The sequence below is a fragment of the Mastigoproctus giganteus genome, chromosome 1, assembly GCF_048544385.1.
Source record: "Mastigoproctus giganteus isolate SK-2022 chromosome 1, ASM4854438v1, whole genome shotgun sequence".
NCBI lineage: Eukaryota > Metazoa > Arthropoda > Arachnida > Uropygi > Thelyphonidae > Mastigoproctus > Mastigoproctus giganteus.
This window is the reverse complement of record NC_143575.1, coordinates 116,857,717-116,879,000: the sequence shown is the minus strand read 5'-3', so window position 1 is coordinate 116,879,000 and position 21,284 is coordinate 116,857,717. Positions and strand designations below refer to the sequence as shown.

The 21,284-nt window shown below is 39.2% G+C and overlaps 1 protein-coding gene across 4 annotated transcripts in view; it reads left to right on the top strand.

Annotated features, from left to right (window-relative positions):
- The window catches only part of LOC150091107 (neuroligin-4, X-linked-like), a 600,809-nt gene that overhangs the window by 456,677 nt on the left and 122,848 nt on the right, over nt 1-21,284 (top strand). For all 4 annotated transcript variants that reach the window (XR_016546982.1, XM_090374344.1, XM_090374327.1 and 1 more), the window contains exon 4: nt 13,348-14,140. Coding sequence is in view for 3 of the 4 variants with exons in the window: in XM_090374344.1 (XP_090230470.1) it covers nt 13,348-14,140 (793 nt within the window). In the remaining variant the exon portion in view is untranslated. The remainder of the gene's footprint in view (nt 1-13,347; nt 14,141-21,284) is intronic.

Sequence of the window (21,284 nt, the reverse complement as noted above, 5' to 3'; positions counted from 1 at the left end):
CAGGCTGTTCTGAGGGCTAAATGGCAATATGCTCACTGTTAGCAAGTTGTAGCTAATGAAGTTGCCACTCAATATATATACGTAATAGCTGATGATTTAAGTAGACAAGAATTATAAAAAAAAAATAATAATAAAATTCTGTTCTGACGGAGCATCATGTATTTGACGATTTTTATTTGACGTGTCATATGCGTATTATTAACGTTTCATTGTATAATCTCACTGCGAAAAAATCATCTGTTTCATGTTAACTTTACCCGAGTAGGAACTCTCTTCCAGTCGTTGATCATTTGTATGTTTTAAGTTTCAATGCAACAGCGTACCGTTATCATAACATTTAGCAAGCCTCTGGTAATCTCTATCTATCAGAAACAGTGTAACAGTGTTCAAATACACCGGATGGCCGGACTAGCCAGGTGGGTAAAGTGCCTGCCTGGCAACCCACAGGTAAGTGTGTGTTGTTGTCATACGGCACCAGGGGTTTATCCCATCTCCGCGTTGCTTTCATTGTGGTGAACCAGTTCACTGGGAAATGCCAAAGATTTAAAAGTGTGTGACGTTGTCCCACTTACATGGAGGCAGACCAGAAACCCAGTAGCTGTAGATTCACTCTGGCGGGTCCTGCCGCTTACTTATCTGGGATTTCGGCGGCTAGGACCTAATAAAAAATAATAAATAAATAAATAATAATAAAAAAAAAAAAAAAAAAAATATATATATATATATATATATATATATATATATATATAAATAAATAAAGAAAAAAAATAAATAAAAAATCTGCGCTATCGTAGGGGTAATATCGCTTTGGTTTGCCAGACCGAGTTTTGGGCGTAAGGTAATTTTGTCATATTAAGTTTTTGGCGTGTGGGGCTTTCGCTATGATGAAGGTAGAGAGACCGAAGATTGGGCCAATAGAGTAGATTGCCCCAGTTTTCAGTGGGGCATGCCGATGCTCCACCAGAGTAGAAGTTTGGGGGTGGAAAAGAGGGACAATAAAACGTCCCCTTCCCCCAAGGAAGTGGGAATAATAGGTGAAGAGGGCTATGGTGCCCACTTCAGATCGCCATCAGGCTGTTTACAGCTGTGCCGCGTTTAGTCTGTTCTCTACTCTCTGTGCTGCATTCTGTTCTGTTTTGTCACACGTGGGGCGACCCCATCTTTGCTTTTCTTTTCCGTGTGATCGGCACTCTTCTTGTCCAAGTACTGGTCCCCTGCGGGTTTCAGTTTTCTGTCACATTTGGCGGCGATTTTTGTCAATCTCTTCTATGTACGTTGCTGTAGATAGCTATTAGTGTTTTACTCCTGGTGAATAGGTCTTGCGTTTACTGGGAGAGCGCTCTATATTCATCCTCAGTGTCCACGAAGGGGTGCTCCAGTCCTTTTGGGAGGTATCTCAATCTTGTTATTAGTAGCCCTCTGAGATCGTCATAGTATTGACAATCATAGACTATGTGGCCCAAAGGTAAAGTGTATGGCTCTAAACACACTGTAAAGTGTGTTTAGAGTCATACGGCACCAGGGATTTCCCCCATCTCCGTGTTGCTTTCATTGTGGGTGAAGCAGTTCGCTGGGAAACGCCAGAGATTTAAAAGTGTATGGATATTGTATATGTGTAGTGTCATGTACCGTTGTTCATCTGGTCGTTTAGCCGCTGGACCCCTACTGATACCCAACGTTGCCCCACTTTCGCCCCGTTGAGGCAGACCAGGAAACACCAGTAGACTAAGATTTACTCTGGCAGGTCCTGCCGCTTAATTTCCTGAGACATTTGGAGATGATTAAATCAATTCCGACGTGTAGGGCATTCGCTTGCGTATGTGCAGGTAGAGTGGGTGTGGAGACTGAAGTCTGGGGGGAAAAGACAGAAGTATGGAGTCGAGAGAGGAGGCAACCCCAAGTCACAGTGGGGCATGCCCATGCCCCACCAGAAGGGAAAGTGGGAATGGTGAGGAGGGGAGGAGACAGTAAGACCGTCTCCTCCCCCCCACCGGGGATAGGGATATTAAAGATGGAGGCTGGGGCGCCCTCTTCAAGTCGCCAAATGGCGTTTGGCAGCTGTGCTGCGTTAAATCTCTTTTCTTCAATGTCGAGTCGATTTCAGTCCAGTCGCTCATGGGGTAAGCCCCGTCCTTGTGTTTTTCACTAACTTGTCTCAAGGTTTTTCTCTGTAGTCACTCCGTTGGATATAGTTTAACTTGTGGTGGTCTTTCGTCAGACACGATTTATGGTAATTAACAGTTTTCTCCTCTCGAAGAGGTCCTGCGCATATTGAGAAAGTGCTCTGTATTCCTCTTCTGTGTCAATGAAATGGGATTCCAGTCCTTTCGGAAGGTAGTGTATCTTTGTGATCAGGATGCTTCTGAGATCTTCATATTCTGGGCAGTCGTAGACCAAGTGATTCCAGTTCTCGACCTCCCCACACGTGCAGTTGGGGTCCTCAACAAGGCTGAACCCGAGCAGCTTCTCCTTAAAGGGGCGACGACCAGTAAGGAGCGAAGTCAAGTGCTTCCCCGGAAAGTACCAGGCCGGTTGCTTGGGGTATATTTTGCTAAGGTTGGGGAGGAATTGTTTTGTAATTTCTCCTTTTGTTGTATCGGTCCATCTTTGTTGCCACTCCCGAAGTAGGTAGGCCTGTAATCGGACGTTTTCTGTTTTAGTACTACTCGCTGGGTCAATTATGAAATCGTGGGTTCGAATCCCACCTCGGGCTTGGATCAGAGTAAAATGCAAAAACCTTGGGAGGTGCGTTTGGCCACAGAAGCCGATGCGCCAACAACTAAAAAAAAAAAAAAAAATAAATAATAATAAAAAAATATCCACTTTTATTAATTAAAATTACTCTTGTAATTTTGAAAAATAAATTCCATAAATTCCAATAAATAAATTCCAAATAAATAAATAAATTTCATGGTGGCAGTTTGTAGAGGGGCTTCTATCCATAGTTGATTCTCATTTGGTATTGGCTTTTGGCTTTTAGGTATACCATACAGTTCCCATCCCTGATTGAGTGTTGATGAAGAGCTTTCACTGCTTTGCAGGTTTGCATTGACTGGGAGCTTGGTCTTTTGCTGGGCAGTTTCTGTATTTGTGCCCTTTTTGGGCACAGTGGCCACATGTTGAATCACGCTGGTTGCATGTGTGATGTGTGACAAAAGCGGAGGCACTTGTAACATTTCGTAACTGAAATATGATCCTTAAACCTATGGCTTCTCCAGCCTATGAAAATGCGACTCTGTCATGCTCGCGTGGAGAGCTGGATTGCCCAATTGACATTTAAATGTGTTTTAGATTTAGTACTGTATTTTGGGCTAACGTCTTCTTCCACAGTGTCCTCAGGTAGGTGCAGACTTATGTTTTTGTGGTAAATTTCCTCTTTGAGTTCTTCTGGGGTTACACCTTGGTGTATGTCAAATAAGACAATTGAATCCTTTTTTCTTGGGAGCCTCTGCCTTTAAACCGTACTTGGTCATATTTTCATTACTTAAGATTGTTTGTGCCTCTTCTCTGGAGCTGGTTTCAATTACCACGCCTGGGTGCCTAGTCTTCCGCATACTTTTGATCTGGATAACAATAGTGTGCATAGTATTAGGGTCAGGCGCCACCTGTGGTTTCCCACATCTGCGCCATATGTTCGCTGTGAAGGAATACAGTACTACTGTAAATGCCAGAAAAGTGTTGTGTGTTGTATATGACATATTGTGTTAGGTTCTGTTGTGTGTCCTGGCATTTGGCCGCAGGGTCCCTAGTGGGACTCCACGTTGCCCACACACACCACTAGGAGGTAGCCAGTCTGCCCATTATTCTCTGGCTTGTCTCCGCCAGGGTCGCCAGAGCTTCCTGGACGGAGACAAAAAAAAAAGGTAGAGTCGGGGAAGTACAGAGTGTACGCAAGAAAGGAGGGTATAGCTAGAAATATGGAGGATGTAGGCGAAGGTATCCTCCAGGTTATCAATGGAGCAATAAGCGCCATCAGTTGAAAGGGGAACCCGGGAAGGACGATAAATAAGACACAGCAAGAGAACCGTGTGCAAGTTGCCACTGAGGAATGAGGTGGTCCATACGCCAGTTGATCCTATCCAGGTTAAGATCGGTTGGCCAGTTAGGTTAGGATCAGATGTTTGGGTTGTTCCTATTTTGTGTTGGCAATAGGGTGCTCCGTCTTGTGAAGAGGGCTTGTGCAAACTTAGTAAACTCATAGTAGTAGTTTTCTTCTGTGATGAATAAGTGTTCATTTCCTTGAGGGTTATCTTGTATACGAGTAAACAGGATGCTGCGGAGGTCCTCGTAGTGTTGACAGGTATATACTAGATGGTTCCAGTCTTCTATTTCACCACATGCACAGTAGGGGTTGTCAATGGATGTTAATTTATGGTTTATTGATCCGTGTACAGTAATGAGGTAGGTGGTATAAAGACCAGGAGAAAACCAAGTTGGAGATTTAGGAAATACGGCATTCACATACGTTATAAATTTCTTGGTGATTGGGCCCTTGTCGGTAGCAGTCCATCTGTCTTGCCAGGTCTGAAGTAGTAGGATGGCAATTTTTTCTTTTCCTGCCTGATTTCATTCAGGTTATTGATGGAGTGTCCAAGGATAGTTGCTGGTATACCCCTGGATAGACAGTAGTGGAGGACCCTTCGAATAACCTCCAGATCAAGCGGAAGGACGCCCGCAAGAACCTGAAGGGCTGGGTTGCTAACTGTACAGCATGCCCTTGTAATAGTAAGAAGGATGGTGCGCTGGATGGTTCCCAGTTTACGTTTTTTGTTGTAAAGAGTTGCCCTGCGAAACCAGACCCCTGATCCATACGTTATGAAGGGAAGGAAGATTGATTTGTACAGAATCTTAAGGGTGCGTCGATTCAATCCCCAATCGCGACGACTCTCCTGTGCGATGAGAGCAGTGTAGTTTCTCACTTTCGCGTGGAGGTGTGCAAGATGCGGAGAGAAAGTGAGCTTAGGGTCAAGTACTATTCCCAGTAGTTTTAACGTAGAAACTAGCTTGACGGTTTGGCCTTGAAGTTTGATAGTGGGGTTTCTAGTAGGCTGCAGTGATCCCTTCAGGAGAATGGATTGTGTCTTTTGGGGTGAGAGTCTTAGTTTGTGTAGGGCTGCCCAGTTCTGAAGGATTTGAAGTGCCTGGTTTCCTCTGGCTTCCAGAGAAGCTCTGCTGTCAGCCTCAATCGAGATGGTCACATCATCAGCAAAGGCTTGTATAGCTACAGGACCTAGGTCCAGTCCAAGGAGCTCATCAAGGATAACAATGGGCGCGGCACTGAATCCTGAGAATTCCACTAATGACATTAGTCCAAGAAAAGCAGTTCCCATTGATATCACAGGCCGCTGTAGCCGAGTGGTCAGACGTGCGTGAGCATAAGTACACGTGCCTTGAGTGACCAGGGTTCAAGCCACCGCATTTACCTATGACTGGTAAATGCGGTGCTGTTGCTTGCATTCTGTCTATCTTGTGTACTCCTCTGACCGTTTGGTCGTCCCGGAATATAAACAGAATATTTATTTATTTAACCAACCATTCTTTGCCTTCTCCACTCAACTATTCCTTTATCCGAAATATACAGCATTCTTAGTCTCTAGAGCAAAGTTTCCGGCACCCCTTCCCCATACTTCTTCAACCCATGCACGGTACTAAGTACTATAGGTTTTGATACCTTTTGTGTTTGGAGTTTTCATAAAAAAAAAAAAAAAAAAAAAGTGTAACAGCCCAAAATCTTTTCCGAAATTTAATGTATGGCGTACAAAGCCGTACATAATGTATAAGGTATGATATCAAAATTATATTTTGCATCCTACAGTTCCTTCTTTTAATGCATCGTAGTATCCAATCAGATTGGTCAGATAAGGCCGTCCTTTAACAAAACGTGCTGTAATTGCATTCCTGTCCAGATAGTCCTGCATTTCTTCTTTAACTAGTGACTCCATTACTTTTCCTTGCTTACTAACTTATTTCACTCTTTGATCCCCGTTGTGAAGTGAAGATATTCGCAAAATCACCGGTACATAAGGAACTCCCATGAATTGAGGGTTTTTCAATATTCAGTTACTCTGGCTGAAGGCAAATTTCCTCACATCTGTCCTCCAGCGAACTATTCTAATATAGGACTAATAAAATATTCTCATGTAAGACCGTTACCGCATCTACATTAAAAGAGAATGGGAAATGCATTGTGAGGAATCTCTGCTAGCAGGATAGTGCCTGTTCCCTGGTGGCAGAGTGGCCTGTGTTTTTTTTTTTTTTTTCCTTATAACATATTACACACACACTTTACACTACAGGCCCATTTGTAGAATACTTGAACACAGAATATACAGGTGGATATAGACGTTAGTCTGGGTGCCACCATAAACAAGTACATATATAATGAATAATGAAATGAGGAATAAATGCAACATCTTAAAACTGAAGAGTGGCATTCCCAGTTGGCAGTACCCTCGTAATGGATAATAATCCAGAAGTAGGCAGAATTGGATGGGGAGGATAATATGGGGTTAGATCGCATCCCATATTTGTTAACATGTAGGGTGTGACAAGACATGAAGAAAATTATAAGCAACTAGCTTTACCTGAGGTAAAGCTAGTTATTCTACTCTTATCTATTATCTTAACGATCTATTCGCTAAATGATCTTTCCACACTTTATAATTACTGGAAATGAACCATGCCACTGCACGATTAGCTAACAAAATCTGAGTCTCACTTTGTCCTTTATTCATGCCTTTCTTTTCTTGGCTTCCGAAATTTTAATTGGGATCAATTGCTGCGCGTTTACATGCTTCTTTGAACTTGAATTATTACCTAACAAATCTTTCAAATTGTTTTTTCTTAGATCGTCATCATTGCTATTGCGTTTCTTTGTGGCATTCATGCGTAATAAACATTAATGCAAGTAGCTATAGACAGGCGAATGGAATCCAGAAGAACTATAATTATTTGGTTTGATCACAAGAGAAAATCGATTACATTCAACCAATTATTGCTGTTGAAGTTTTTGAAGACATTTACTGAAATAATTAGTTACAAATTTACGCGCATCCCCGATAGATAACCGAGAATCTATTCCAGCTATCATGGATAAATTTGTGAAACTTATTATGAAAAGTCTACTGTTCATTCCTTACACGTGTTAAAGGATAACGATAGACGAGTGTTTAAGAGAATATTACGATTTCTATAATATACACTTAAACACTCGTAGCCGTGGAATTGCATTTCTGTAAATAAAACGCAATTCCCCAGTGGGGAAGATTCTCCAATAACATCAGTGCACTAAGTAGCAAATTTAATTTACTCAATGGTATATACCAAAAATGGCTTTCGCCAACAATAATGTGTTTCAGCACATTATTTAATTTAATCAAAAACGAAGCTTGGTTTGAATTCGGTGGAGTTTACTCTTGTTTAGATTTATTGTAACAGTAAATTTATCAATAAACGAGAAAAGATTCACCTTTATGTTCTTTGTATAAACTTTAAAAAATAGCCGACCAAAGAAGAGTTGGATTTTCCACGTCCTTTTCTATCAGAATTATTTCCTGCAAGTAGATTGTATTTTCAAGAAAATAATTATAAAATTTATCTGGGCATAATTGGTGCTTCTTATGACACCTTGGCGCTCTTCTTATAGTTTTAATTTCGGTGGATAAACATACGCCAAGAAACAAAGATGCCAAGTAAACATTAAGTGTGGTAACACATTGCCACTCTTAAATTCTCAAATAGTTGTGACTACCGTTAGAACTAAATAGTTCTCTGTTTCGCTGTAAAACTGTTGCTGATCGTAAATGTTGCAACGCCTCTTTCTTTTCGAAATACCGCTAAAATGCACTATCAGCAAAGAAAAAATGACTACAGTTTTCTGAAAAGAAACACTATGTCAAAACAAAAAGTTCTGACTTGTCCAGCAGGAGAAGTTGTCCATTTTAGTTGGCTTCTGTTGATTGAGTGTTCATTTTAATTGATAGTAAAGCGTTCACTTTACTATAGGACTCCAGAAGGTATTTCAACACTGCAGATGAAATCAAATAAATTTAATACTCGTTACTGCATTCGATATTCGATTATGGGGATCATTCTGCTCCTAGCCATCGAATATCGAACGCAGTAAGTTGCTGGAAGGGATTGTGCATCAATTAAACACCAAAGCAACTGAGTCTATGAAGTATCCTGTAATTACTAAATACCCGTTAAATACTTCGTTCGGTTTGCTGCACATAAAACCGGGTTTACCGGAGAAAACCATCCAACCCTCGCTTGAGACTGACTAACTCAGTCACGACGTGCAAAAAGTCCCTAAAAATTCCTTACATAACTGACGAAATTCGACATCATGCCTTTTTCATCCGGTGCGGGAGGACAGTGATTATAACAATATCCCGGGAGCTGTAAACCTTGCAACCCTATCCCAACTAACTACTCATCGTGAAAAAGGCCATCAAAATTCCTCTCGTCTAGAAGGGATTGGAATCGGTCTTTTTTTTTTATCGTGTGCGAGGACGACGACGACAATCACACCTTTCTAGCAAAAAGGGCACATTCTTCCATTCATTAGCATTTTATTTATAAATACTAGTGCTAAACTAGTTTTTCATAAGCCCTAAAAATATTTTGACCCAAAAATGTATCGCAACTGTGCACATAATTTTTTTTATGTTTCTGGTAGCGTTTTAGAACATTTACATAAGGACTATTGACGCATGAAGAAACCATTACCTATATCCTCTTTGGCCCTAGCTGCCAAGCGAATTTCAGTTATCCAGCGATTTTATGTGATCTGTATAGTGGTTTCTATAGAAATACTGTATATAGTTATACTATATATAATATAGTTATAATATAGTTATACTGTATATTAGTTTTTTTATATATATATATATATATATATATATATATATATATATATATATATATATATCGAGGTCTCTCCTCTTTTGTTCTAATCAGCAGCTTCTAATCTCCAAGTATTGTTACCTTTCTGGATTTTTGTTTCTCTTTTCATACTACCCATTAACTCAACTAACTTTTCCAAGCTGCTTGGTCATTCCTTGGCATCACTACTGATTCCACGTGGCGGGAACCATTAAAGCCCACGCCAACCATTAAAGCTAAAGGAGCAAAAATGGATCTCAATATTCGCGGACCGCGAGTCCTTAAGTCAATAATATGTGCATAAAGTATCTTAGTTTTCCATTTTTTTAAGTTCTCCAAATTTGACATATTAAACGGACATTTAAACTGGTGGTGGTAGCTCGTCGCCTACGGGAAAATATTTAATCCTGCTGACTCACAGGTTGGAGATAAGTAGTTTTTTTTTTTTTTTTTATCTTCCTAATAAAGTCTTTAGGCTTGTATATCCTGCTTTTTATAGTCCTTTCATAGTGTTATTCACCCAATGCAAGGTGAGTGAGCTTGTGAGGCTACGCGATATCCTTTAAGTTACAGCATTGTGCCCAGCAAAGCATAATTCGTCGTGTAGTGCAACACTGCTTTTCATCTGAGTGGCATACTTTCTAGTTTTCAAAAGGTTCTCAAAGTTTGCCACTCACCTTTGTGAGAATTATCACGGAAAATAAAAGAAATTGTAGTAGTTTGTGGTCATAAACAGTAAATCAACTAACCTCAGTGAATTTTTATGTAGTGAATGTTGCAAGAACCCTGGAAAAAGAAAAGGATATGAATAATTTAGTGTTTTTATATTCATTACGTTCAGAGGCAGAATTAACAGAAATCTATTATTATTTCTTTCATTGGAATACATTAATTTCAAAGTTGTTTTTTTTTTTTATTTTTTTTTTCCAAAAATTGGCTCAATTTGTTGTGTTCGAGTAATGCCGAAATTTCGCGCAATTAACGGATCCACAAACTTAAATTTGGCAGAGATTAATTGTTTCATGTTCCTGTTTAATGTTACCAATATTTTTCTGAAAATTTAATCATAATTAATAAACTTTTTTTTTTCATTCAAACTAATGAATACTTTTAGTAATAAAAAAATACATTTGCAAAATTTTCAATTATTATTTTTAAAAAAATGAAGAAATAAGATTAATAAGCATTGCAATTTGCTGGTAAAAGATCAAGAATTAGTACACTCGAAGAAAAAAAAACCCTGAAACTTTTGTTTTTTTCTTCTTCTTCAAATACTGAAGTTAAAATCGACGTGGAGACTGTCAGGTTACGTGATACTATTGCTAAGTTAAGAAATCATCATATATTTCATATCATGGGTGAATATATCTATCTTCGTGGTCTGCAATAAAATGAAATAAAAATACTTTATCTTTACTTGGCGTTTTATTAATTTTATGCAAAAAAAAGATATATGAACCCTAATGAGTTGGTTTCATTTTTTATAATACCGACGACGAAAAAAAAAAAAAATTGACGACCCTTGGTATATATCGTACTGACTCACTCGTCATTACGATACGTCTGCACTATGCACCAACAACGCAGATTTGTTTAGAGTATCTCAGTTATTTCAGAGTCCCCGAATTCGCAGGGACCTCAGAACAACTCAGTGAGTTGGTGCGAGACAGTCTTCGTGATTTTATTTTTAAGGCTTTTAAAATATGTGTCCCAGAGTCTACCTAAATCCAGCATTGCCTCTAAACTCGCCCATGTAATGTATATGAGTCGGGAGTGCACAGTGTTAGAGAATAGCTCCTCCTCCTCCTCCGGTGGTTTCCCATGTCTGCACCATATGAACTCTGGGGAGATAAACAGTATCACAGTGAAAGCCAGAAAGTGTCATATATGACATTATGTTGGGTTCTGTATTTTCTAGCTTTTAGCCGCTGGGCCCCTGGTGGAACCCGACATTCCCGCACACACCGCTAGGAAAATAAAATAAATATTCGTTTATTGCAAAAACAGCAAGCCCATCACAGCACATGGCAAGGGAAAGTAATACGGTGCAAAGGAAATAAAATAAAATAATCGAATACATAGCAGATTTCATATAACCATTAATAATGAATAGGAATTATATTTTTGAATTAATAAAAAAAAATTGCAGAACAGTACATTTGGCTTTCAGTTGCAGTTACTGGATTGAAGCAGGCTGCTGTTTTTATTTCTCTTCATTTTATCGGATATCTGACTCCTATTGACTTCAGAGTTTTAAGTAACCTTCTGCAATCAATGTTGTGATGATTTATGAGATGAAGGAATGCATTGGGGGAAAATTCTGTCCATCTGTTTGAGCCTGGAGAGGTTGGATTTGAATTGGTTTCTTTAATTTTCTCTTTTGGGAGCAGCTATTATATTGGTTAAGTTTGGTGAATCGCATGCAAAAGTCATGCTTCTTGCAAAATTAATTAACTTTGCAAGAAGCAGGACTTCAGTCTCGTTGATCATCTGCTGCAGAGGCTTTGTTTTTAAGTTTTCATAAAGCTGGTGCCTGGATATTGTATGGCGAAAACGAAGCTTACTATTGAGCCATCTATGAACCCAATATTCTAGGGCAATGAATTTCTTGACGGTTACGTTCTAGACAAGATTTTGGAAGCATAGGACAGAATGGGAAAGATGCATCTTTGCTTAATGGCTGTTTTTTTGTTGTTGTTGTTGTCTTGAATCGCTGCTGCTGTTTTTTGTTTGATTTATCCTCTTGCTTTTTGAATTTTTGAACAACATATAAATAGTGGTCATTAAAGGAAAGAAAAAAACAACTAAAAACGTCTTTGTGGGATTTCTGCACATAGAAATAAAAATCTGCATTTTTTATTTCTATGTGGTTGGGTTGTTTCTGAAGGGAATAAGTAATTTTAATTTTAGCTGATTTGCTTGCATTTAGAGTCAGATTGCGGTCTTTCAGATACTTGATGATTTGACAAATCTGTAAATTCGCATCATGAATAACTTTGCGAATATCATCACTGGCTTTGGAGATTATAAATAACTTTAAATCATCCGCATATGCAAATAGATTTGGATTTTCTTGTAGAAGTCGTTGAAGAGATGCTAAAAATATAGTACTGGAGAGAACACCTTGAGGAATGCCTGTTGAAGTTGTGACGAGAATGTTGTCAGTATTAGTGGGGAAGAGGAGAAATCTGCCATTTAGGCTGTACTGAAGATAGGAAATGATCACTGTGTCAACGGGAAAATGATTTTTTAGTATTTCAAACGCTTTCTTGAGATCTATGTTGTCGAAAGCACCTTTGATGTCAAAATAAAATACAGATTCTGAAGTATTCAAGTTGCAAAAAAATTCCAACTTCCAGAAATTTCCGTTGGTATATCCTAATTATAAGCTTGGATCTTTCCCACTCGTGTTGCTATCTATTGTGTCTGGGCGTCAAGCATTTCGCGTGATTCCCTCAATCGCTCTAAAGATGGTTTGCGAAAATTTTGAATCGAAAATTTGGCTGTAGTTGACGTCTTCAGTGGAATGGATTACGCTTTTTGCCACATTTGTAAACGTCAACTACCGTTTAGTTTCTTGTGAGCGGTTCTGTTGGCGTTCTAGGTTTTGTGCGTCTCTTACCTCTTGTTGAGTGGTAAAGAGATGCACAGAACGCGACTTCTCTTGAATTTCTCTTTTCCGCATTTCTTAGAAGCACCTAAAGAGAAATTCAATTGCTTTAGAAGTGTTTTCCTTAACGTCTGATGGCAGAATCGGAGGATAAAAACATGAAGCACTGATTGCCAGACCTTCGTAGGCTCGGAAAGCTAAAGTTGCGTAGTTAGCAAAACACTGTTGGATGTTAAAATAAATAAATAAATAAATAAATAAATCATCTGTAACTATTGAAACGCGAAATATAGGGTACGTGGATTCCACAATTTACCTTTTCATAGCTTCAAGGTATGCCGTTGTCAAGTAGTCAGACATCACAATAAACTTAAATTTGTAACAGATCTTGTGAAGTGGACATGAATTAACATTTAACGGAGGTCAACTTAAAAACAAGTCGTGCAATAACTGGTTTTATTACATTTTTTTAGAAAATCATTTCTAAATATAATTCTGATAAGATTTATTGCCATAGAGTTTTAATGAAGAAATCTCCGACACAGAAAAGATATGTACAAACTATTTTTATGAAAATAAACATGGAAAATTTGTTGTAATAGAAAGTTTCTGAATTGCAATTATTTTATAGCGAATTTACTAGAGCATAATTTACTTATCTCTCGTTTTGCATAAATTTGGTTTAAACGTGTTATCTTTGTTGAAAAATATAACTTGTGTCATTTTTAAAGGAAAGCTTGTTTATTTAAGATGTTTACATATTAAATATGTATTACAATAATCTTGTTCTACTAAACATGCGATACTGTTTTTTTTTTTTTTTTTACTTATAAGAATTTTATAATTTTCAGGTCTTTTCCATCGAGCTATTATGCAGAGTGGATCAGCTCTTAGTCCGTGGGCCATCGCTCGTGATGCTGTGACATACGCTCTTTATCTTGCTCGTGTTTTAAATTGTCCCGCTATTGACAATACAGCGCTAGTGGACTGCTTGAGAAAAAAATCTATGTCCCAGATTATGGGCGTGAAACTTATAGTACCGGATCACCTGACGTCTTTCGGGCCAACGATAGATGGAATTGTGCTTCCGCACGAGCCAGCAGTGTTAATGGAAAAATATAATGATTTGTATGCTCACTATGATCTCTTGTTTGGTGTAACCCGAATGGAGTCTTATTTCCATTTTTCTGCAATGGAAGAACGCTTCGGAATAGAAACTAGCCGGAGAGACAGATTATTACGGACATTAGTGCGGAACCTGTTTACCTATCATTTGCAGGAGATCTTCCTCACTATCGTAAATGAGTACATGGACTGGTCTCGCCCCATGTTGCATCCAACGGATATCTTTGATGGCACAGCAGATGCAGTGGGAGACGCTCTTATCGTAGCACCGTTGATTCGTGTAGGCAATCTTCATTCCTCCGCTGTTCAAATGCGATCGTATTTTTATATGTTCGGTCACCAGACGGAGGATGGCGATTACGCTCCACGATTGGGATGCATCCATGGAGAGGATCTACCGTATGTCTTTGGAGCACCCTTAGTAGGAACACTATCTCATTTCTCCAGGAACTATACTAAATCTGAGATGGTGCTTTCAGAGGTTGTAATGACTCACTGGAGTAATTTTGCCAAAGTCGGGTAAGTCTAGCTTCCTTATTTTAGTGTAAAATATTGATCTTTGGCTTTATGTAAAGTTTATCTGCCTTTTGAATAATAATAATAATAATAATAACAAATATCATTATATTATTTCTTCCTGTTGGGATAAATTATGAATACTATTAAATCCAGAAGGCCGCGATCCTGAACACCTGTAGGATACTCAGAGTTCCTAGATCAACAGTAATAATAATAACCGGACACAACTAGCCACCTCATGCATTTGGTTCCACGGGGTGAAAAAAATCTCATAAGGAGAAAAAGTCATAATAATATAGCATAGTACAGTTTTAATACAATAATAATATAGCCTTTTGGCTAGCAGTTGGATGGAAATTTAAATAATATATCTGCAGCGCCATCGCCATTCCTCTCTCAAGAAAAGCCCCTGTGTCCCTCTTTGATGTGGCAGTTTTATTACTTGTAGAGGTTATATTTTCATGCTTCGTGTTATCTTACTTAACACTGTGTATGTTCATCATTTATGCATCTAAATCAAATATCTGCAGCAAAATTTTGTAACGAAATGTTTTTGATTATCATCAAAAATGTCGACCGGGTTAGCTAGGTGGCTAAAGTGCCTGCCTGGCAACCCAAAGGTCGCGGGTTCGAATCCCGCTTCGGGCTTGGATCACAGTAAAATGCAAAAACTTTGGGAGGTGCATTATGGCCACAGAAGGCGATGCGCCAACAACTAACAAAAAAAAAAAAATCTCAGTTCGGTTTTAAAATTCTGTTTACCTTCTATGATTACAAAATGGAAGACCATTGTACACTAGAAAAGTTGAGCAGATGGGCTGAGAGGTGGCAAATGAAGTTTAACATTGACAAATGTAAAGTACTACATATGGGAAACAGCAACCCCAGAGCAACGTATCAACTCTGTGGTACTACACTGACAGTGGTGGACAGAATGAAAAGGACTGGGGTTAATCATGCAGGCAGAAATGAAGTTTTCTGAGCAGTGTAGACGGTCTTCAAGTGTAGCTTATGGTGTCTTGTCAATGATATACAGGAAATTTTCTAGCAGGGGTAAGGAGGTGATTATCCCCTTGTATAAGACAGTGGTTAGGCCACACCTTGAGTACTGTATATAGTCTGGAGGCCTCATTTTAAGAAGGATGTAGAGCTGTTGGAACGAGTACAGAGAAGGGCAACAAGATTAGTGAATGGAACAAAGGGTTGCTCTTACGAAGAAAGGCTTAAGTTTTGCAGATTAGTGTCTGGAGACTAGGCATTTGCGAAATTATCGGATTGAGGTGTATAAAGCCTTGAATGCTTTGAGCATGCTCAATGGTGATGGTATTCTTCCTCTTGCTCAGAATAATCAGAGGGCATAAATTCAAATTGAGGAAAGACAGTTGTAGGAGAGATGTGCGAAAGTTTGCCAGCGGGTAGTTGGTTGGTGGAACAGACTTCCATCTTTTGTTGTGGAAGTTGATAGCCCAAATAAATTTCAGGCTGAGCTGGACAGGTATTTGTTACGAACGGAGGGGGTGAAATGGGAGCGGGTTTTTTTTTTTTTTTTTTGTTGCTTTTTTGGCTGATGCTGCATAAGCTTGCTTTCTTGCATCATATGCTGACTACTAATGCTGATATTTCAAGGATTTTGTAGCAGTTACTTTCCACATTGCACGCTTTGAAATTTGAATCATTTAAAATAAGTGTTGAGGGTTAAACCTACTTCTGTGTTTTCAACTGAGAGACCAAAATGATTAAAAAATTTAAATGAACTTCAATGGGTAACCACCTTGTTCAGCTTCTGTTTCACTATTAAGTTAAATATTTATCACATACGTTACTGTTAAGTTATTGCTTTACTTCACCATTAAGCAGGTTTCGACTAGGGAGTATCTAGCTGAAAGCTGTTTATACATTGCAACAGAATAGTAAACATGCAAATTATGCATAAAAAATGTGGAAACATTTCTTTATGTTTACACAAATGTGTGTGTGTGTGTGTGTGTGTGTGTATATATATATATATATACAGAAACTCAAGATATGCACACAAATAATATAAATTATATTTATACATACGAATATATACTAATTTTTATAGGCATTGTTATTTTGTAATATTTTGCCATATTGCCTATTGTCATTTGCTTGTTTAAAAAGTGGATATATACATATACACGGATCTAATATAGACACACAGTTAGTGTTAGTGGTACATACGAATAATATACATTACTATATATAATGAAACCTAAATACAATATCCTCCTCGGCAGAGGGACGAAGTTAGGGCAGAACAAAACTATTGTTAGAACTTTTTCAAGATAAGGTTCCAACAAGGTGAAAACTACTATGGTTCTAATAGTTAGCGGTAAATATCCTGTACCTTCTGAGTTCTATAAGCTTTATCACCAAAGAATTTGTATGAGTCAGTCTTTGGCGTGTTGTATCTTCGAACTATATTAGAGAGAGAAATTTTCTGATCGCCAAATTCAGTGACGAGCTGCTATGGAAAGTCCACTCGTCATCTTGAAGTCTGTGGACCAGCCTAGAGCACTCCATCCGGTTGTAGACTTTGAGGAAGTTAAGACAATCAGTAATGAGCTGAAAGAGGATATTTTCTTCATGAGGCAGTTAAATGGTGCCATGGTTAGTATGCATGTTAGATATGAAGATGGTTAATGGATTACCGGTAACACGGTTCAGCAACTTTAATATCCAGTACTCGATACTCCGAAAATTTTTGTTGTTAGTGAGAGAAGTAGAGAACCATATAACCTAGGCGTACATGGGAAACGGAACCAGACATGTTTGTGTATACTGAGTGGCAAGTTTTTGGTTGCTTTCTTAAGTAAGTTTCTGTCTTATCGTCGATATGGCCGACAAGGTTTTGCCTAATGTTGGGGAAGTGCTGCTGGAAAGTCGGGCGTTTTTTCAGTTGTTACCTTAAAACATCATTTGAACAGAGATAATGTACTAGTGAGTTTCTCAACGTGAGGAGCCCAATTTAACGAGTTGGAATGCAAAATAAAGCAGTGCTTAAAAAAAATAAATAAAATTTTATTATATTGCTTTTCATTACTTTCTCACATCTTTAGATTTCTTTCATCAAACGTTCCCACCCTTATCTGATGCATGCTGTTTTATTGTAATCATCAATATTTATCATTTATTTTTACTTTTATTTTGTAGCTTTATTCCATGTAATTGACTTTCTAACTCAGCCTTTAATTCCTTATTATTTAATGTTTCACTTAGTTTTTTCACCTTCTTTCCCTGTCATCCACCCCTAAAATGTCTTTCTTTCTTTCTATCTACTACTAGTTAGGCACCTTGTGCTCTTTACATTTCCATCTGTCAGTTCTTTCTTTCGCTTAACTGTTAACTTTGCTCATATATATAAATTATATATACAATTTAAGATGAAAACACGCAAAAATACTTCCTTCAGTAATGCACATGGCCGTGTTGTCTACTCTATAATGAAAACCGCAAGTTCCCGAGAATCACTTCCGCGGGGTGTTAGTTTTATACCCTTGGTCTTGTGAATAGTTTTATGTGCATAACAATATACTCTATATCATTTTTAGGTAAGAATCGGAATTGTCACAAGATCCACGACAGAACACTTTCATGTTTTCACGGTTGTACATGCTGCACTTAATACACAAAATTCAGTCAGAAGGTGTTTCATTTTTATGGTTTTTTTTTTTCTCTGTTTCTGTGTTCAGTCTCATTTTGATCTTGAACTCCTGGTCCTCTGGGCGCCTTCGTAGCCAGGTGGGAAGGAGCAGCAGTGCGTAGCACACGCTTCTTGATTAGACCGGGATTCGAGCCCGTCACCACCAAATACGGAGGATGCGGAAAGGTCAGGGAATGACCACCGCATATCCCCGAGCAATATGGCCTTAGTTGCTACTGCTCCGAGAAACCAAATAACAACAACTGGTCCTCTGTCCATGAAGGGTGCATTGCAACATGAGCCTGTAAATATTGTTGGTTGCAATAAAGATTATCTTTCTCTTAACACAGATGATGAAATTAGCTGCATTTTATCTTAAACATTCATAAAGTTTGGACATTTTTTTTTATCGCTGCCCTGCATGCATATATTCTATCAGAAGTTATATTAATCTATATATGGTTATCCGGACAACCTCTTTCCATCCTCTGATCGAACATGCTGTTCAGAAAATTCAATATCTGATTAAATGGAGTCCGAAAATCCAGGTTTATATGTATTCTTATCTATCCCCCATAGTAGCATTCCGATTATTCCCTTTCGAAGTGCTCATTATGTTCGTTAGAATATATGCATATAGCGCCTATTAGCTTCTCCATGCCCGTCCGTGCGTATGTAATACCTGAAGTTCTAGTGGATGGATTTTCATGTAATTTATAATTGTCTCTTTTAGAACGATTTGTCGAGCCTTCCCAAATTTAATTAGCATTAGACAAATAGAGATCGCGTAATTGTCATGTTTTTTTCATACATATCACGTTGACTATATACCCTATATTTCAGATGAAGCACTAGATATTATTATTGTTGCTATGCTTTGGTTGGAGGAATGAATGGACAAATTGAGGCTGCGCAAAAACAAAATGGTCTCGTTTCGCGCATTAAAGCTGTTGCTCTTTCTCGTTTTTTATTATAAATCGTCCCACTGGTGGCCAAGCGTCCTCGGCAGACTCCGGAAAGCAAAACTACCAGCTAATTTGTACAATTGTATAAAAACTTATCTTGCAAACAGAACAGTAACCGTCAATGCTCCGTACTGTTCAGTCACACGACCAGTCTATAGAGGATGCCCACAAGGCTCAGTACTTGGCCCACTTCTCTGGAACGTGGTGCTCGACAGCTTTCTAAACCTCGACCTTAGTGATGTGAGGTCACAGGCCTATGCGGATGACCTGATCCTGATGCTGGCGGCAGACTCAAGAACTCAACTAGTGATCTCTGCAAACCGTGCTATAAATATCCAACAAGACTGGGCCACCCAAAACCACTTAAAGATATCCCCAGCAAAAAACCTGCTCTATCCTACTTAAAAGTTCTTTCAATATCAGAAGGCCTCCCCAGATAAAGATTCAGGAAACAACAATTAAGCTTTCCACCGAACTTAAATATCTTGGTATTCTGCTGGATAAAAATCTGAAATTCACACCCCATCTTACTTACCTCCGAAGAAAAATCAAAAAATACTCCGCACTAATAGCTAGAATCACTCGTCGCGACTGGGGTCTTAAGAAGAGGACCCTAGCCCTCTTCTATAAGGCAGTCTTTTTACCAGCAATAACATATGCATCAGGAGTCTTGTTCCACAAGGCGGTAACAGCAGTACACAAAAGGAAGCTAGAGACCATTCAACGTTCAGTCCTACTGACAATCTTGAGAGCCTGCTGCACTGTAAGCACCCACGCCCTCCAGGTCCTCATGCGCGCTCTCCCCCTGGACCTGGAGATCGTCCGCTTTGGGTTGCTTTATCAACTATCCAAACGCAAAGCAATCACCTGCCTAGACTACACAGCTGATCCGGCGAACGATCGTAAACTCGAGAAAAAACGCCTTCTCACCCACCTACAGCAGGCCTGGCAAACCCGCTGGACAAAGTTACCCGAAGATTCATACCGGATAATCAACTAGTGTTTCCCAAAAACCAAAACTGGTTTTCACCGGGACTGCTGACATCTTACCTACTCACGGACACGGCGCAATAAGAGCAAAACTCTCCAGTTTCGGATTGAGTGACACCACTCTCTGCCACTGTGGACAGCCAGAGACATGGGAGTACCTCATGCACCACTGCCAACTATACGAAGACCTCCGCTGCCTCTTCCGGAGCAATATAGCCTTAGTTGCTAATGCTCCTAAAAACCAAATAACAACAACCGCTGCCTCTTAATAACTAGAATACGTTTCTCGCCAATAAACCAAGAACAATATCTCCTGGAGAGCGAGGACAATTATAAAGCCTTAACGCAGATTGCGCAGGATCTTTTTACTAGAAGAAGAACATACCCACAACCTTAGCAGGAATTTTCCCACAAACTAACCAATCGTCATCCATAATAAAGATCCTTAGATGTGTCAACCAAACAAAAACCTAACAGCTACAATCTGAAAAACTAATCATTAACTTTAACCTGGATCTGACCACTGGCTTAAACTGGAATCATTATCTGGAATTGACCACTCACACGGACGGGACAACATGTCCCAGGAATGGCATACGAAGACCTGACAAAGACATTATGCAGTTTGCTGCCGAAACATCATTAGGCGATCTGAACCGGGTACCCTCACTCGGTTCTCTTTCTTTCCCTTCCCTTGGCAGGGGATGGTTACTCTGTACCCTCCCCCCCTGCCATCCCCTATCTTCACCTGGTGAGGCATGGGCTGCCCCGCCGACTTTTGTGGTTATCTTCACTATTGACCCCATATTTCTGTCTTTCACCCCCCCCCCCCCAGTCTTCAGTCTCCCTTCCCTCTCTAGCTATCTTGCGACTAGCGTTTGACCCTTGCCAAAACTACACAAGCCCCACACTAAAATAAAAAAATAAATAAATAAAACATGAACGCGTAATATACATTGTGTTGTGTTCTGTATCACTCCACAATGTATATTACGCGGAGATGGGGGAAACCTCTGGTGCCGTTAGACCCTAAACACACTATACACTAATGTGCCTGAAATGTAACACACTACTTACATTAACTAACTTGTTATTCCTGTTGCTTGTGTCCACTTCTCCCCAACTGTTGACATAATATTTCAAAGCGAATTACTATTCATTTTGATTACATTTCAGCACCACTTTAACACCTCTTCCGTGCTCTTCATTTAACCCATCTGATTGTCATCCATTTTGGCACGTCAGGATACTATCTTTAATGCACTCATTACATTTTTCAATAAGCTGTCGCGTATGTATAATTCAGTGAACTGTGGCGTATTCTTCGGAATATGCCACAGCATACTGAATTATGCACATGCATTGTACTGGATGTGAAGGGATTCCATTCACTTTAACTTATACCAGCTTTTATTTTTTACACTGTGGGCTCGCTTTTAGTCCATGTTTATAAGTAGTGTAACTTATATCAGGGCAGGGAGATACAGCTTGTGTATTCGAATCGTCAACTAAAAAAGGGCCTCCA